The following is a 16,451-nucleotide window of genomic DNA, read 5'->3' as shown; positions in this document are numbered from 1 at the left end:
CTCTTAAACACCTCTTTCTGCGGGTGCAAAGCTTCCTTCTGCATTGCATATCATTCTCCTAGAGCTATTAAATACAAGTAATAGAGCTGACTGGATATATGTATCTACTACCCACTTCAAGTAACATTTCCTATGTTCAGTTTTTGGAACAATACCTCAAGGGATACCCCACAGAGGCACAGTTTCCAATCCCTGGAAAAATATTACGACCCTCAAAAAGCATTTTCTATTACAGCTGAATTGAACTTGTAAAGTTGGTAAGAAGGAAAACCCAAACCGCTTCAGAGTTTACCTCTCAGGTCATGTTACCATAAGCAGTGATTTACCTTTCCTAGATACACCACAGAATACTGAACACACTCAAAGCATCCTACAACTGCAGTTACAGCACTGTTCAAGGAGACAAGCACAGGACATGAAAAATGCCCCACAACAGCTGCAGAAAAGGCAGTAATTCACATACAAGCAAGCCTGGAGATGAGCACTTAGAGCCATCTTTAAATAAAAGGAGAGAGGATTCCTTTCAAAAGTATTTTATTCGAAGGAAATTATAAACACTACAATAAAACTATTAAAAAAAAAAGCTTAAGAGAAAATATAAAGTATCAATCCAAAGCACGGTCAGGTTTTTAAAAAAGCTTAAATGATTTTTTTTTTAAAGAATTTCCAAACCCCGTGGCACATAAACCATGGAAGAGGAATCTGTCACTGGAACGTAGGTACTCTTATTTTTCGTATCACTACAGATTTCAAAACTGAAGCCACCGGTCACAGATGCATACCATACCGGATGCTTGACCTTGTATCACGTGTACACAAAATTCATACAAGGTAGACAGGTATTATCAAACTTTAATGAAATACACAAGGTATCCATACCTGATGGTGTTGGGAATCATCCAGTGTTTTGAAAACCATGGCTACCATCCCATGTGCTCTCAGATGCATTCGGAAGCTGGGCATGGCGCACTTTGTCGCCAAGCTGATTACACTGAAGAAAATTAATTCTGGATTAGAACAACTAAAATGAGCACATTTACATATATGGCAGCTAAACAAGTCTACAAAATGTGACTGACCATGTGCCTCAGACCCTGACAAACTCTGTTAGGATGTTTCTTCTAAAATTTGTATAAGGGAAGTTTGTAGTTCGTGAACAGAGCAGCATTTTTATTCAACTGTTGCTTACAAGCACCAAACTATGTCTGCTCTATTTTAAGGCTGGCTAAAAACAGGATTTGAAAGGGTACCCTGAACTCGCTTCTTTCAAACAAAAGTTGAAATAATTTAAAATAGTTAAACTGAAAATAAAATGCTCATGGATTAAGCACAAAGCTCTGATTTAGAAGCACAAGAGAGCTTGTTACAGATCAAAGCATTATGAAAAGTTATAAATGCAAGCTTCCATCACTGTCTAAGTTACCTATCTAGTTGATTAGTCCCGCTTATGCTGGACAATACTTTTATCAAAAAAAAAAAAAAAAAACCCCAAACATTTTTAATATTCATTGCTGTATTTATGGTTGACGAAAACACTGCAGATTTCAGTAAAAGTAAGACAAATCTATTGAGTCTAATCAGTGATCAGCATAACGGTTCTATTTTAATAACAGAATTCTTCCCCTGGTTTTATTAGCAAGCTGTCTGCCATTTCTAGCACAGTGCAACATACAGACTATTAAAAATAATTTTCTTTTAAATGCGGAGTAATGTGGAAGTAATTCTGCAATCAGGAGTCTATTGAGGAATCTTACTATGAAAGATTCATACAGTATGGTGTTTAAAGAATAAGTGTCTTTCTGTCTCCAATCACAACAGCGCCAGTTAGAGCTTACCTACCAGTGTCTGATTCTTTTACGTCTATTCCTATCCTTACACATTGATTTCCTTTGGAAAAATACTTTTCTTTTAATTTGTTAACTGAAAGAAAAAATTTTTACGGTGTTTATACAAGTTACATTCCACAATATAAATTTGGAAAGTAAGTAAATGAGTTTCAGATCTTAGGAAGCTTGCCATATGAGCAAATTAAGTGCACTCATAATAGTATTAATTTATACTTATCACAGAGTACATAAAAACTGCATAATAGATTACCTGAATTTATACTCCAGCAACAATATTCAGTGTTAGTTTTTGAGGAACATGAAGAATATATTTTTAAAATAACTTTCAAAAGCATTAAAGCTTTTTCTTATCCACAGTCAGATCTCAAGTGTCTCCTTATCACCTGTCTCTGTGGATTCATTTTTCCTTCTCTACCATTTTAATTTTGCTGAACATAGAGAAAAATCTACCAGTCTTAAAAAAAAAAACTAATAAATTAATAAATTAATTAAAAAATTAAAATATGATTACATAGTTACAGGAAATAATTCCAATTACTTTAATGTCCAGGGACTGGGCACCAACATCAAGTCATAAACTTTTTCAAAGCAAGACTAACATTTTTTGATACTAACTTCACAGTAATTTGAATATGCAAGAGTACAATGAGTAGTTCAAGATAAAGCTTCCAGTTAACATTGAGGCCACAATACCTCCAGTGAATGCTAGCCATATTATTTCTCAACAGAAGATAAAGAACAGGAGTGTTGGAGTTAAACAGTATTTCTACAGCATTAGTTCTAGATTATAGCCAGCAATCTTTCCAGTCTTAAGGATTTTATTTTAGAATTGAATTCTGCATTAAAAAATACAGTGCAGACACTGCACGTAAGACTGCACTAAATAAATAAAAATGGGGTTTGTTAATTTATAGCAAGGAAACCTGTTGAAGACGTTGCTTACTGTAATTCTTTTTATTTCACCTTCCTAGTCATCCTGCTTTTGATTATTCACAGTATGTCACCTTGATGATCATTTCCCAATTTTATACTCTTTATAGAAGTGCCAGGTAATTACTCAAACAGCACTTTAAAGCATGGTCACTTCATTGGTAAATATTTAATCTAGTATCTCTTTTAAATGTAAGGTCAGTGTTTTATATTAAGATATCTTACCTAAGGCAACGTGTGTTTAGGGGCTGATTGCTCTTCAATCCACTTAGCAAGTACTCAATGTCATCAGTGAACTCTTGATTTTCACCAAATTCCACTACATCATTGAAGTGCTTTACATGCTGAACAACAGTGTATAACTGGAAGAGACAAATATTATGACCTAGGTAAGTTGCTCTTGGGATTGATTATAACATTAACAACTATAGTTTAAAAATCTATTCAGGTTTGAGTGCAAGGAAACATTAAGAAGTTAATGAAGGCCATTCAACTACTTAGATAAAAATATTATCTTTAATAGGAAAGCCAAATTTCATTTTGACACTGTTCCTTCAGTATTTAGGATTACTAATAATTCTTTATCTTAAAAATTTGTTAAGAATACTTACTTCTTTGTCTTCTTTCCTACATTTCAATGCAGTTACTATCTCTTGATAGGGCTGAGTAGGTATTGTCACAGTTTTTATCACTTTGGGAGGTGGTGCAGGAGCCTTAAAAACTCCATCATCTTTATGAATTGCCTCCTTTGAAGATAGCCTTACCTATTAATAAGAAAGTGCTAAAATGGGCAGGTGTTTTGAGCATGTAAACATACACTAAATACATCAGGAAACAGTACAGGTGTGCAATTGTCAAACTCACATTTTGGGACTATTCAGTCCTTGCCTTACACTATCAGGAGGTACCTAAACTGTGTGACAATGTATCTACTCAAAAAAAATAAAAAAAAAAAAAAAAAAAGACCAAAAAAAGCCCGCCGAAAGTTGTAAGTGAAATGCATTTTTAAATACAAAAACCAGTTCTGTGTAAGTCAGGAAAGCTCCAGCAAAATTCTGAAACTTAGAAATCCTTTACACTGGTTCCTTAAGTTTCAGGAGTAAGTGAATCAACCAAGTTCAGTGTTTAAAAACAATCTGTTGATAGTGACAAGAATCTTAACCCCTTACACTGGAGATTCCAGGACTAAACTGGTTGCTATACTGAGCTACCGTTAAGTACACTGGTGTGGATTCGAGCAATCACTGTCTCACCGTAAACTGAACTAAAACCCTTTAAGCCTACCGTTCTCACCTCTAACTGCTGAAGGCTACCGCACTACTGTACTCAGGGTACAGCTATCAATCGACCTCTCCAACCTGACACTCCAAACTGGTTTTTGTCTGCAGGTAGAAGACTAGCAATATAAATTTTGTGGACAGTAAAAAATTGCCACATAGAGAAATAAGAGGCATGGCGCATGCCTCAAGCGGGTAGAGTATGCTCTTGTAACTTCATGGTATTCTTTGCACACTGGCCTTATTCATACTTGTGGTGTGGTTTAGGAACAATGTATTATAACATAAAACACAGCAAAACCTATTCTCAACTTATAACAGCTAGTAGAGAACTTGATGCTAGGTCTAGAATAACCACTGACAAGTTTCAAGACATCTCAGGCAAGTATTACAGGTTTCTTCTCAGCCTACTCCTCTGTATTAGTTTGATGCTACTATATAAGCTTAAATGTCAGCTTATCTTCAGATTCCTTCTTTGGCACAAATTCAGATGCAAAGACAAACTACAGAAAACAAGACATACACGAAAAAACACCTCTAAATGCCAAATTATAAATATACAAGTGCCAATGCCACTGACCATTTATTCCCCCTCAAGTCTCAAAGTAAAATCATGTGCTCGGTTTCCTTACACAGAAAAATGAGAATTTTTTTTTAAGTGACTGAAAAAAGATGTAATTAATATGCAGGCATAGAAGATGCATTAACTGTTACTCACTCCAGGGGATATTTTGAGATAAATACTTCTTGTGCATTGTACATTGACAGTCAAAATATAAGCCAAAACCTGTTACACTAACAGAGTATTCTATCTGTGAAGCACTTCAGTATTTGCTCACTTAGGCTTCAGTGGAAAAGTGCTGATACATCACCCTGAAAAGCTGGTTTAGAGCACATACTGGAGGACTCTGATCTTATCAGTCTGTGAACACAGGAGATCCACTGAACTATCTCTCATCCAAGTCTTGGTTAATGGCTTCCCCTTAAAATCTAATTCCAAGGGAGCTTGTGAAGGCCATAAGAAAGAGTACTTGGCATGGGCAGTTTGCATGCTATAGGTTTCTTACCGTAAACCTAAGACAAATTTATCCAGATCTTCAGGTAACAAATTAACTGAAATTAAAGAGGCAGAAATTACTACTGAACATTTGGATCAAGGCTCATGTATCTTTTAACTCTTTAGTATTAACCACATACACATAAAGTAAGGTTTAAAAGTGACTGAAGTAACTTCAGATGCACATTATAAAATGAGGAGCAGATACAAACTCCCCTAACTGGTTTGTTCAGCCAAAGCTCTGCCATATTCCTGGATTAGTATTTTGATGGTTCCAGTTACAAAGCAGAAGCTTGATAGAAGACAAAATACTGAATAGAAATGATCTGGACATTTTCCTAGCCTGAAGAGGATACATTCAAAGCCTCTCTGAGAAGACTCAGACAAAATGTGCCTTTAAGTTACCTATTGGAGAACTTCACAAAAATCAGCATCAATAGAGATTCAGTAAGCAACAAAAGCTTCAGTTCAAATGCGCATAATTTAAATTGAGAAAGGGGTTTAGGAGAAAGCCAGGAATGAAATTTCTGCTCTCTCCTCAAGCACTAGTGGCAATGGTTATTTTAAAATGAGTCATCTGCATTTTCCAGGCAGAAGGGCGGAAAGGAAGGCTGCTCAGAAAGCTGGGAGGGTGGGACCAAAACCAACCATAAATACAAGAGGAGCTAGTATCAGAACACACACACATGTGGAATGAAGAGGGGGGGAGAAATAAAAAAAAATAATAAAAAAGGTAAAACTGAGATGGGTGAAAACAGCAAAAGCTGAGGACTTATCCCTGCAAAAATACCTACTTTCCAATTTTCTGTCCTCAGTCAAGTACTGAAAGCAAGGCACCAAATGAAATTAAGATTACTGACAATGTACAATGCACTCTTAACATAATCAGTAACAGCTTTTACGTATATATAAGCCCAAGACCCTGGATTCTTTGGGTCTCGAAAGAATTAAAAAACAATTACCTTAAGCCTCAGAACAACCACTGATTTATGAAAAAACACGCTTCTTTCAGAACTTTTCACCTCTTGTCTACTTTTTGTAGACCTGTTTGTATCTGCTATGGTTATATTAACATTTCTGGTTGTATACAGTAAATTTTGTTTCTTTCATAGTGTCTAAAGACTCAAGTCAGCAATTCACAATACTTTACTCCATTAGAAAGGAAAAGTAAATGAAATCTCTTTTCAAGTTTTTCCTTTTTGACTTGCAAGTTGTGGATTTCTGTGGGTATTAGCAAGTTAATCCTAGGGGCTCTCTCAAAAGATGAAATGGAGTCCATTGTGAGACAAATGAACTTCAGCAGATTAGGGAACATAACCTGGAGTATTTTTCTCGTATCAGTATACTGAAATGATACAAATGATCCCATTTTAAGGTATTCCCATTTCTTTCCCATCAAATACCCAACAGCTCATCTCACAAAGCAGACTTCATTCTGAATTACTGTGATATCAGATATCAAGAACTTGTGTTTCAAAAAGTATCAATAAATCTTAAAAGGAGATTTACTAAACATGAAAAAAACCCCCACAGTCTACAGTCTACTTACTGGGACACTGGGAGTTTTCAAAACCGGTGGTGCTGGCAGAGCCTCTGATTCTGGCTGGTTCCAGTGTCTAGCATTATATACAGCTTTTGTGGGAGACTAAAAGATAAAAATAAACGTTATTTTTAAAGCAAATCTACCAATAATCACTATAGACCTCAAAAATTATTGTAGCAATAATGTAGCCCAACAACTAAAATGAGTTTCATTTCCCCCCCTTCTGTATTCCCAGCAACACAAGTTCTCTATATCATGTATATCAGAAAATCTCTAAGACTTTGAAGCACCTGATGGTTTTAGAGACACAGAGACTCATTCAAATGACAAAAGACACGATATGCATGGATTTCAAGGATTTTTCTGTCTTTCTACTGTTTAAATTTATTCAAAGACAAAAGGTCTGCAACCTTCGCACAGACAAAACCAGACAGCTATGAGGAGGAAAAAAAAAATATGTTAGCAAACACCATGTCAGTAGAAAATATGACTAGTTTAGAAACAAAATGTAGATTTGATACATTCTTTGATGCTTGGAGAAATAGAAAACACTCAAATTAAATGCCTTAATCCATATTATAAATCAACAAGCCTTTTTTTTCCTTCCTGTTCAAAAATGTGTCAAGGCAAATCAAAATAAAACAAGACTTACTGTCCTTGAATTTTTGGGAAATACAATCTAATTCTTAGAGGAAGCAAGGACAAAATTGTATTTCTAGCATCTGAGTTTACCAATCTAATGGCATAATAATATTCCAGACTAATACAGCATTACAATTTCGACAATTTCCTAACATGCTGTATATTGTAACTACATACCTCCTCACTAGCACCTAAAAAGCATTTTAAACATGGAAAATATAGATATATATTTAAAAAAAAAAAGTTGGCCATCAAAAAAAAAAATACTCTGTTAAATATCAGGTATCAGCGATTTAAAACAGATACTGGCTCAGGTACAGCCCACAAAGGGGCTACGTGCAGCAAATCTAGAAGCCCCAGCTATGGACATTCTGAAGTACAATATGGTTTTGGCATATCACAAGCTAGAAAGTAGATTTTCAAGAGTTTCTGTATTGCTCTTAAATGTTACTGAGCTGCATCCTTCCGTTCTTTATGAGACAAGAAAACCCTGACTAACAAAACTTCAAAGAATATTAGCAGAATGAAAGTCTCAGCTACGAGTTTTCAGAGCCCAAAAGACTTGTCAAGCACTACATCATTTTAGTTTCCAGATTTTCCCTCCTACACTGAGCTTTGATGTGGTCATAAGAAACTTAACTTAGTTGGACTTTTTAATTATTATTTTTTTTAAAGCAGTGCTCATGTACCATTCAACAGGTATGCAATGGCCATCATCTCAACAGCTTTAGCTATTTTCTGAGGAAGCTCTTTTAAACAATACATTTTCAGGTGATGGATCATAAAGTCATTCAGCAGCCACACAAAGCTACCATGGCCACATGCAGGAATACCGAAATAAGGCTTTTGATAATGTCAACTTTTACCTTTCTGAAGTAACAGAAGCACTAACTTGCCCAATTTCCTGACAATCTCTCCTAGCTCAAAAAGTTAAACTGAGAAATCAGTTTTTAAGTTCATGCTGCTACAGTTATGAGAGGATATCACTTTCCACAAAAAGGAAGACTGTGTCATATAGGTCCTCATTTCAAAAAAGTTAACTACTGACAAAACCCACTAAAAGGTTAACTCTCTTCTCCCCTGAGCTTACGGCATTTCTCAGCAGCAGTGTCTTACCAGAATCTGACTCAAGGTTTGTGATGAACAAACCAGGAACAACTTAGTACCAAAGATGCTTTTTTAATATTGAAGGAGACAAGGTTTTACAAATGTCTGTAATGGGAAAAAACCCCCACAACAGAATATTTTCTAGATACTCACTACTTTTTTCTTGAATTACAATTGCTCCACAGATTACCTGAGTGCTTACTTAAGATTGGGAAGAGAGGGTCTAAGTTTCTGGGTGCCACATCCTAGTATACGGGATAATTAAAGGAAGTAACACACTATCAAGTAGTAACCAGCATGAAAGTACAGCGTGTATCAATCTGATGCATAATTCTTCTTAACCTTGCAGGGAAGCTTAACTACTACAGTTCTGACAGCAATCTATTGCATTACAGCTGCCAGAAGTCTTATTAACATAGGATATTCATTATTAATATCCTGAATCTCAGTTATAATCTCACATAGTATTCTATCCTTGCTTAAAGTATACTAATACATTAATATTCCCGAATTTCCTGTCTGGTAGCTACAAGCAGCACAGAGCTTTTCAGGTCTCTGCCACAGCAGTGTCGGGCTCAGTGCACCCAGCAGGGAGATGCTGCAGGGAGATATAACCCACACAACAGGAACCTGGATGTATGCTGTCCTCAGCATCATGCACAAACAATAGGGGCAAGAAGCAAAGCAGGCTCTGCTGCCGCATCCCTCTTCAAGGGAAGAGCATGCCTCACTCTCTGGCTCAGTACATAAAGGCTCTGCCTGGGCCCTAACTGCATGTTCCTTTTTCTTCAGTGCTCCATGACAAACCCAACACAACCCTTGTCAAGCGCAGGGGGAGCATAGTCATGCTGGCATTAAAGCTGTCTTACTCAGCTGGGACGGGCCCTTGCTCACCTTGTGACAGGAGCGTCTGCAGTCTTGGCTTCTCAGAATTTAGCACTGCTGTTGCATATACATGCATACAGCAAGGAAGCACAGATGACAGAGATCAAGTTCAGTGCTTCAATACAGAATAAGAACTAAGTATAGAAAACAGCTGCGACAGCGTAATCAAAAGGTCCACACAGCATTAGTGTTTTCTTCAGCAGAGAGCAACAGCTGATGCGTAGGAAAGAGTTCAACAGGGCAAGCAGATAAAGACAATTCCTTCTAAATAATCGGGAGTTTCAGAGGCTTCCTGAGTCTGTTTTTAGTAAATAGTCGACAATGCGCTTTTCTTCCCTGAATTTCCTTAATTCCTTACTAAATCAAAAGCCAGGGTGCGCATCCACAAGTGTTTTGCAACAAGGCACTTAACAGACTGCTTAGGCACTACCAACACAATATAGAAGACAGCCACATGTAAGAAATCAAGTGATGCCACAACTAAATGCCTGTTCTGAGAAATGAGGACATTTCAATTAATAGCTCTCTTGTAATATAATCTAAACTGGAACTGAAAATGGCAATTACTTCAAACCTTGAATACCTATGGAAGGTTAGTTTTAGCCACTATCTTTTGTAATATTTTCCATTTGTAGATCTAAACCTGAAAGTGTTTAGATTTCACCTGTGATTCCATGCCTTTCCAGTAATATTTCATTAGCCAATAGAAACTGCTCCCCAACAACCCTACCAGCTGCATGCACCTCAATACATCCCCAAAATCCAGCACTGCTTTCCAAAGAAACATGTTCTAATCAGTTCTAACGTTGGAGTCTCTCTTACAACTCACATAGACATGGCAAATACATCACTCCTCTACAATTACCTCTTAAAGCAACCTTCACATTTTGACCTGCAACAAAAAACAACTGCAAAGCAAGTGCACCAATACTGATCAATCAGTAAGAACCACGTAAACTTGCTATCTAAAATCTAAAAGATTACTATGTGAAAGAACCGAAGCCAGGAAAAGTATCAAAGATCAAATGAATGCTAATGAACAAAGACTTTTCAGAAGGGCTTTATCACATAAGCAAAGGGGTTTGTTTATTTGGTTTTGGTGGTGGTGGGGTTTTTTAAGGCAACTCAAATGCTTATGGTAACAAGCTTCCCTGAAGAAGCAACACTGATATTTAAGCAGCAGTTAATTTAAGAAACTGACTTAGTTTCTCTTTAAAGAGAAGGCAACCATACAATTATTCAAATAATGTAGACTTTTCTTTAGGAATTCTTCCTCTCAAGATTAAGTTAGAATAGATGCAAGCAGAAATATATCACTCCTTTGAACTCTGTGTTCTTAAGGCAAATAACTTCTGCAATATTAATCAGCTGTAAGAGCTTCTGCTGAATAGCAGAAGAGTTTCCTTTTTTTGTGTGTATAGAACTGACAGCTGTTTACACTCAGATAGATGTCTGAAAAAGTGCAAATATTCCAGTGAGGGTATAAAACATATTGCAATACGGGACCCTGCGTGTGGTTTTGGCAGGTGAACTGAGATGCAAAACCAAAACTAATGCCAGGGATTTTACAAAATGCACAGGGTTGTCAGTTTTATACAACCATCTCTAAACGGCATAAACTATGGGTCATGCTTAACCTCCCATCTCTGAAAGCCTCATGATGAAATTTTCAAGATCTGGCACTCTGCACATATGGATACAGCACCGCCTGCCATTCAGAGATATAAGAATAGCAGAAAATAAGAGCCAGGGACATGAGTCATGCTGAAAATACTAGCAAAACAAGAAAGACAGCAGCTATTTGCACGCAGAAATGCTTTCCAAGATGGAAGACAATGGGAAAAGACACCCCCCCCCCCCCCCCCCAGCCATTTTTAACACATATCCTGATAAATGCATTATTTGTATCTGAAGGGCATTCAGTAAGACTGTATGCCAGACGCTTCCAGTTCCAAAAAAGTCCCAAACCAATTAACTAGAATATATAATTATTTACCACTCAGTATTCATAATCATTAAGAGTACTACTCCGTCCTGCATGTCTTAGTTTGAACAGGAAAGAGATAACAAGTATGTTATGCAGCACAGAACTATTCATAATGGACTGTTTCTTTTGAAAAGGGAAAGGAATGAACATTCAATTCAGAGCAAAGAAAAAGAAATTACACTTCAAAAGAGGGAGACGAGTAACAATTCAGCAAAGGCTGAGCCATGTGTATGTAGCACAGGAAGAAGTTAGTTTGGACTCCAGATAAGATAGCAGTTTCCAACAGCAGTTAAAAAGCAGAAACGAAATAGGACAAAGTCATTTATTCAGTGTTCAACATGTGAATCAAATCTCCATTATTTGGATCACAGTAGCAGATTAGCCCCAAGAATTCACCTCTGGGTGCCATGGACCACTTAATCGCGAGCTGCTACACCATTTAACACAGTGCACAAAAAACAATACGCATGCACACAGCTAGACAACTACAAGTTGTTAGTCAGACAAGGCTGAAGAGTATCAGCAGCAGACAACATGATGAGCAGGAGGGGAAAATGTCACTGAAGCTTTTCTTGCATCAGACTTCTGTAGAACTGTAAAATGTTTTTCCTTCCTCAAAGCTCAAAAGGAAGCCTCCAGGGCAGAACAAGACGATGGGTCAGACACCCAAGTGAGACATGGAAATTTATCTTGAAGAAACAGGACAGTTTGATAAAAGTGAGATTCATTCCTAAACAGAAACCGCTAATGGTGTTCTGTATGCTGCTTATACTGAGTATATTCAAAACTGGTTAGCTCAGAAGCAGAAGGTGTATAGTTATGGTTACTGACTTGTCCCAAAACTTATGTAATGTCTAATTAAAAGGGACAAGGTAAAATAGTTTAAACATAATGCCGCAATACGGGAAACATATCAGTCAAGAGAAAAGAAAAGCCTACGTCTGTCAGCAAGTAACTTTATTGGCACAAACGCATCCTTGTAAAAATTGTTAGACTAAATTCCTGCCCTCTTTGGGTTACTTTGCTATGTAAAGGCAGAGACACACACACACATCCCCCTGCACGCACTGCCTGTTAATACTGGTCTATTTAAAGTGTATCAATCTACTAATAGGAAAGCCTCACAAAATCGCAACAGCAGTGAGATTCCAGAGGTCATACGGTTGGGGTACATGTGTGTGCATGGGTGTGTGTGCATGCACTTACACCCATGTAAGTGTTTCCATTTGGATCAGTAAAACATTTTTCAAACAAATCTCTGTCCTCAGTGACTACACTGTGGTTCGCATCACCGAGTCTCTGAGTACACTTATCTGACTGACTTCTGATGAAACCAGTCTTGAAGATGCCCTTCCAGGGAGCATCTACCTCACACCAGCTGTTACTGGGCATTCCCCAAAGCAGATCAGAATAAGCTAACTCAAAGTAAAAACTTCTAGATGGGTATAATGGGGATACTGTGCCCTCAGCACCGTTTCTTTCACTCTCAGGATGTGCTCTTGTTGCATCGCGCTATTATCTAACATACACAAAGTCAGACAGAGCTGAGTCGACCAACCATGCTCATACAGTACATGGGAGCTGTGAATAAAATTTTGCCTAATTACTAAAGCACTGAGTTAATTACTGGGAACTATGCAACTTGGGGGGATGGGGGAGGGGAACAGAATGTGAAGATGCAAAAGAGAACCTGATTCAAAAATGTTTTAATGCATCTTTGCTTCTTTCCTAAGAGTTACTATCATATGAACTGGAAACATAAAGCAGTTTCCACCGTGACATTAAACATTTTCCATTCAGCTCAATTTCTCTACTCCCTGAAAAGCGTAAGTACAAACACAGGGAGAAGGACTTCCAGGCTTATTTTTCACTTGTCCCTCTTGCCTCTATGAGGACTTAGCCTTTTACCTTCACACTGCCCTTTATACCCCTAGCTTTCTCTGAACCAGTAACATTTTTCTTGACACTGCACAGGAGAAGATGTGTACTTCCAAGAACATTGCTACCACAGTTCTACCTAACAGTTGCATATGGAGGACAGAAGAGGAAGCAGTTTTGCCAGCTGGAAGGATCTCAGCTCGGTATCTACCAGAACATGCCCTTCTTCACCACAGCTTAATGTGAAGGAGCGGGAAGAAAATGATTTTGATCAGCATCACATGATTATCTTGAAGTTAGCTGACCAACTCTAGGCATTTGCTTTCACTCTGAGATGGCTCCAAGGTGCTACGCCCCAACTCAATTCAGTAAAATTACAGTGGCTACTTCATCTTCAAATTAGGTGACTAATCCTAAAAACCTGCCAGTTCTGATAAGTATCCTGTTTACCAACTTAAAAACTAAGAATTGGTTTTGGTCTATTTACATTAATAATAAAGGAAAAAAAAAAATAATCCCTGAAAGGTAAGCACTAGGAAGTCAGAGTTAAATATATATGCTTACTGAAAAATAAGGTTTGGCAAAGATTAAGTGAAATAATCCTATCAATACAAAACTTTGGGGTTTAAGAAATCAACTATTTAAGAAACAGATTTATTCTTACCTTTTATAACATTTTATGTTTTTTTAATTAATTTATTTCAGCAATATAAAAGTTCTTTGAAATACAAATGCTGTTTACAATTGGTTAGAACTTAGAACAGCTCATCTCTCATACATCATTCCAACAAATAGTCTTTGGACAAACAAGCCCCATAAAAAAATCACTTGAGTTCAGGATGGGGCAGACCATCTGCCAGAAAGCACCAACCAGTAAATGAAAGGCATGTACTGCAGAAGCAGCAACATGCTGTCACAGGCTGTCAGATCTGACCACCACTGTTTGACAAACTGCTGATGAAACAGACTGCTGGCTTAGCACTAAAATGGTACAAGCCAAAGATTTCATAGAATATTTTGACTTCCAAAATTCAGCTTAACTCCTCAACAGAGTCAAAGTAGCAAATGTCAACTAATACTCTTTCCTATTAAAAAAAAAAATGCAATTTTGACATCCTAAGTTAGGATGCAAATAGCAGCTCAATGTGTGCAGTATCAACAGTTTACTATCACTGTAAAAATGCTTTGTTATAGCTGTTCATCCTTTTGATCAGACACTTTTCCTTAAGGTTATGCAAGATAGAGACTAGCAGCTCTTTTTAAAATTAGTTCCAATCAGTCTACCACTAAATGTATGGAAAGGGCTATGACTAATATAGCAAAACTTTAGAATTACACTTCCACTGATGCTTTTCCAAGACTATTTACTTAAAACAAGCTATGGGAAAAATATTAACCAAAACTACCTGAGGCTGGACACTCAAGATAGATTAACCTTCATATATAATAAATAAAACCTTAAAAATCTTTAAAAATTGGAGGGAATGCAGATTCATTTGCCGGAAAGCAAAAATAAATGATGCATGCAGGATGTCTTTGATAAACATCTACTGCAAAGTGTAATACAAGCAAAGTGGAAAACTACAGATCACAGCACAGCCCAGTTTCTTTCCCCTCCCACACAGATGTCATTGTCATATTAGCCCTAAGATTACTCAGTCAAACCAGGAGCCATGCATGGTTTCAGACTTCTTCAATTTCAAAACACTTCCAAAGATTAGGTTCAAGTATTTCATCCTGGACTTCAAGTAAACTTAGACACAGCATTTGTTTCAAGCTGATATTTATAGCTTCCTCCAGTCAGCACGAACCACTAGTGGAAAAAGCTTACATCAACCTATAAAAGATCTCACAGGTTATACCCTTAAACTTCTATTACAGCAAATCCCATTAGGAACAACAGGATCCCAAATAAGCTTTATTTTCAAGGATTGACAGTTTCTCACAGTGTTTAAAATTTGTAACAGGAATATGGCAACTTAATGAGAACAACCTACTTATGAAAAAAACCTCAACTTACAGGGCAAGAAAGATGCAATTAAATAACAAACTGTGGACTAGTTGCAGATCAAACTAAAGTCACACAGAAGGAAAAAAAAGTATCTTTTTTCTGGTTAAACACTTGATAACTCAAGTTATCAAGTTAGAAATTAGAGCTCTTCACACAGTACTGATTTGACAATTCCTTCCAACTGATCTGTCCAAAAGCACACTTGGAGATCTTGCACACGTATCTGTACTTTGTTGTGCACAAAACACAGCAATTATTTATAAAACTTGAATAAAACATGAAAAGAAATGAACAGTTACAGGGTTATGACTAGATGAAGTTTCTGTCTTGGATGCAGAGTTCAAAAGCAGTCTGTTGGCTAAGCCATGTCTGAATTCAGCAACGATTTCATTCATGTATTCAACACTACTGTCATGACTAACTATATTAATGTCACTTGATCAAAGCAATGCTTGTAATCCTGCTAACACCGGCTGTGGTTAGTGAGCATTTCTCAGCTGCAATGTTGACTTAACCAGGTTAAGACGACTTAATCTCTCTTCTTCAGTTCCCTCAACTGAGCAGATACAATTGTTTATAGTCTCCCAGTGAACTAAACTGAGATTTGTTAAATGTTTCCTTTTAGTGCGTTACTTCTTACACACAGATGGGTTCTTCAATTTAGTTCAATACACAACCTTGGGAAACTGAAGGAGCAAGGGAAGAGAAGTGAGCAGGTGAAGCAAAAGGAGAGCAAAGGCAATGTCACCAAATACTTGTCAGTAGTTCTTGTCTTTTTCAGAATAAAGTGTCTTTATAGTAGGTTGAATTTGAGGGGGTTTGTTAAGATTTTTTTTTAAAATGCATAATACAAGATCTCTGCTTTTCCTGACAAATGCATTCCACATTAGCGGCATAACTTTCAAGCAATGCCACTGCTAAAAACAAGGAAAGTGCTTTGCACAGGTAACTCCATGGTCCAGCATTACTCAAGTGAGAGGCAAAATAGACAGGTTTTCTAGAGCCAAGACTGCAACAAGCAAGTTTAGAGAAATTTCTCCACACATAGCAAGGCAAGAGAATAACAAATAATATTTAAAGCTAGTTTAAATTTGTTTATAAACATTCAGTTCTTACTGCAAAAGTGAGTTAAGGGAAATATACAATGGAAATAAGCAATGGACTAGCATTTGGGTTAGTTTTTAGTTTGAACAATAGTCCATGAATCACCAATGTAGGCTGTCCATGCGGCGAGTACTTCCTTCCTCATGTTACCAATCATCAGAAGCGTATATTTTATTCTCTCAG

The 16,451-nt window shown here is 37.0% G+C and overlaps 1 protein-coding gene across 1 annotated transcript in view; it reads right to left on the bottom strand.

The window, feature by feature from the left end:
- The window catches only part of WAPAL (wings apart-like homolog (Drosophila)), a gene marked incomplete at its 5' end in the record, with an annotated part of 48,949 nt that overhangs the window by 20,161 nt on the left and 12,337 nt on the right, over positions 1–16,451 (bottom strand). The window contains 4 exons of the mRNA XM_010022469.1: positions 880–991; positions 3,003–3,139; positions 3,389–3,541; positions 6,661–6,756. Of these exons, the coding sequence (XP_010020771.1) occupies positions 880–991; positions 3,003–3,139; positions 3,389–3,541; positions 6,661–6,756 (498 nt within the window). The remainder of the gene's footprint in view (positions 1–879; positions 992–3,002; positions 3,140–3,388; positions 3,542–6,660; positions 6,757–16,451) is intronic.

The sequence above is a fragment of the Nestor notabilis genome, unplaced genomic scaffold, assembly GCF_000696875.1.
Source record: "Nestor notabilis isolate BGI_N333 unplaced genomic scaffold, ASM69687v1 scaffold27499, whole genome shotgun sequence".
In the NCBI taxonomy this organism is placed as follows: domain Eukaryota; kingdom Metazoa; phylum Chordata; class Aves; order Psittaciformes; family Psittacidae; genus Nestor; species Nestor notabilis.
Note: the sequence above shows the minus strand (reverse complement) of the source record. Positions and strands in the feature narration are given on the sequence as shown.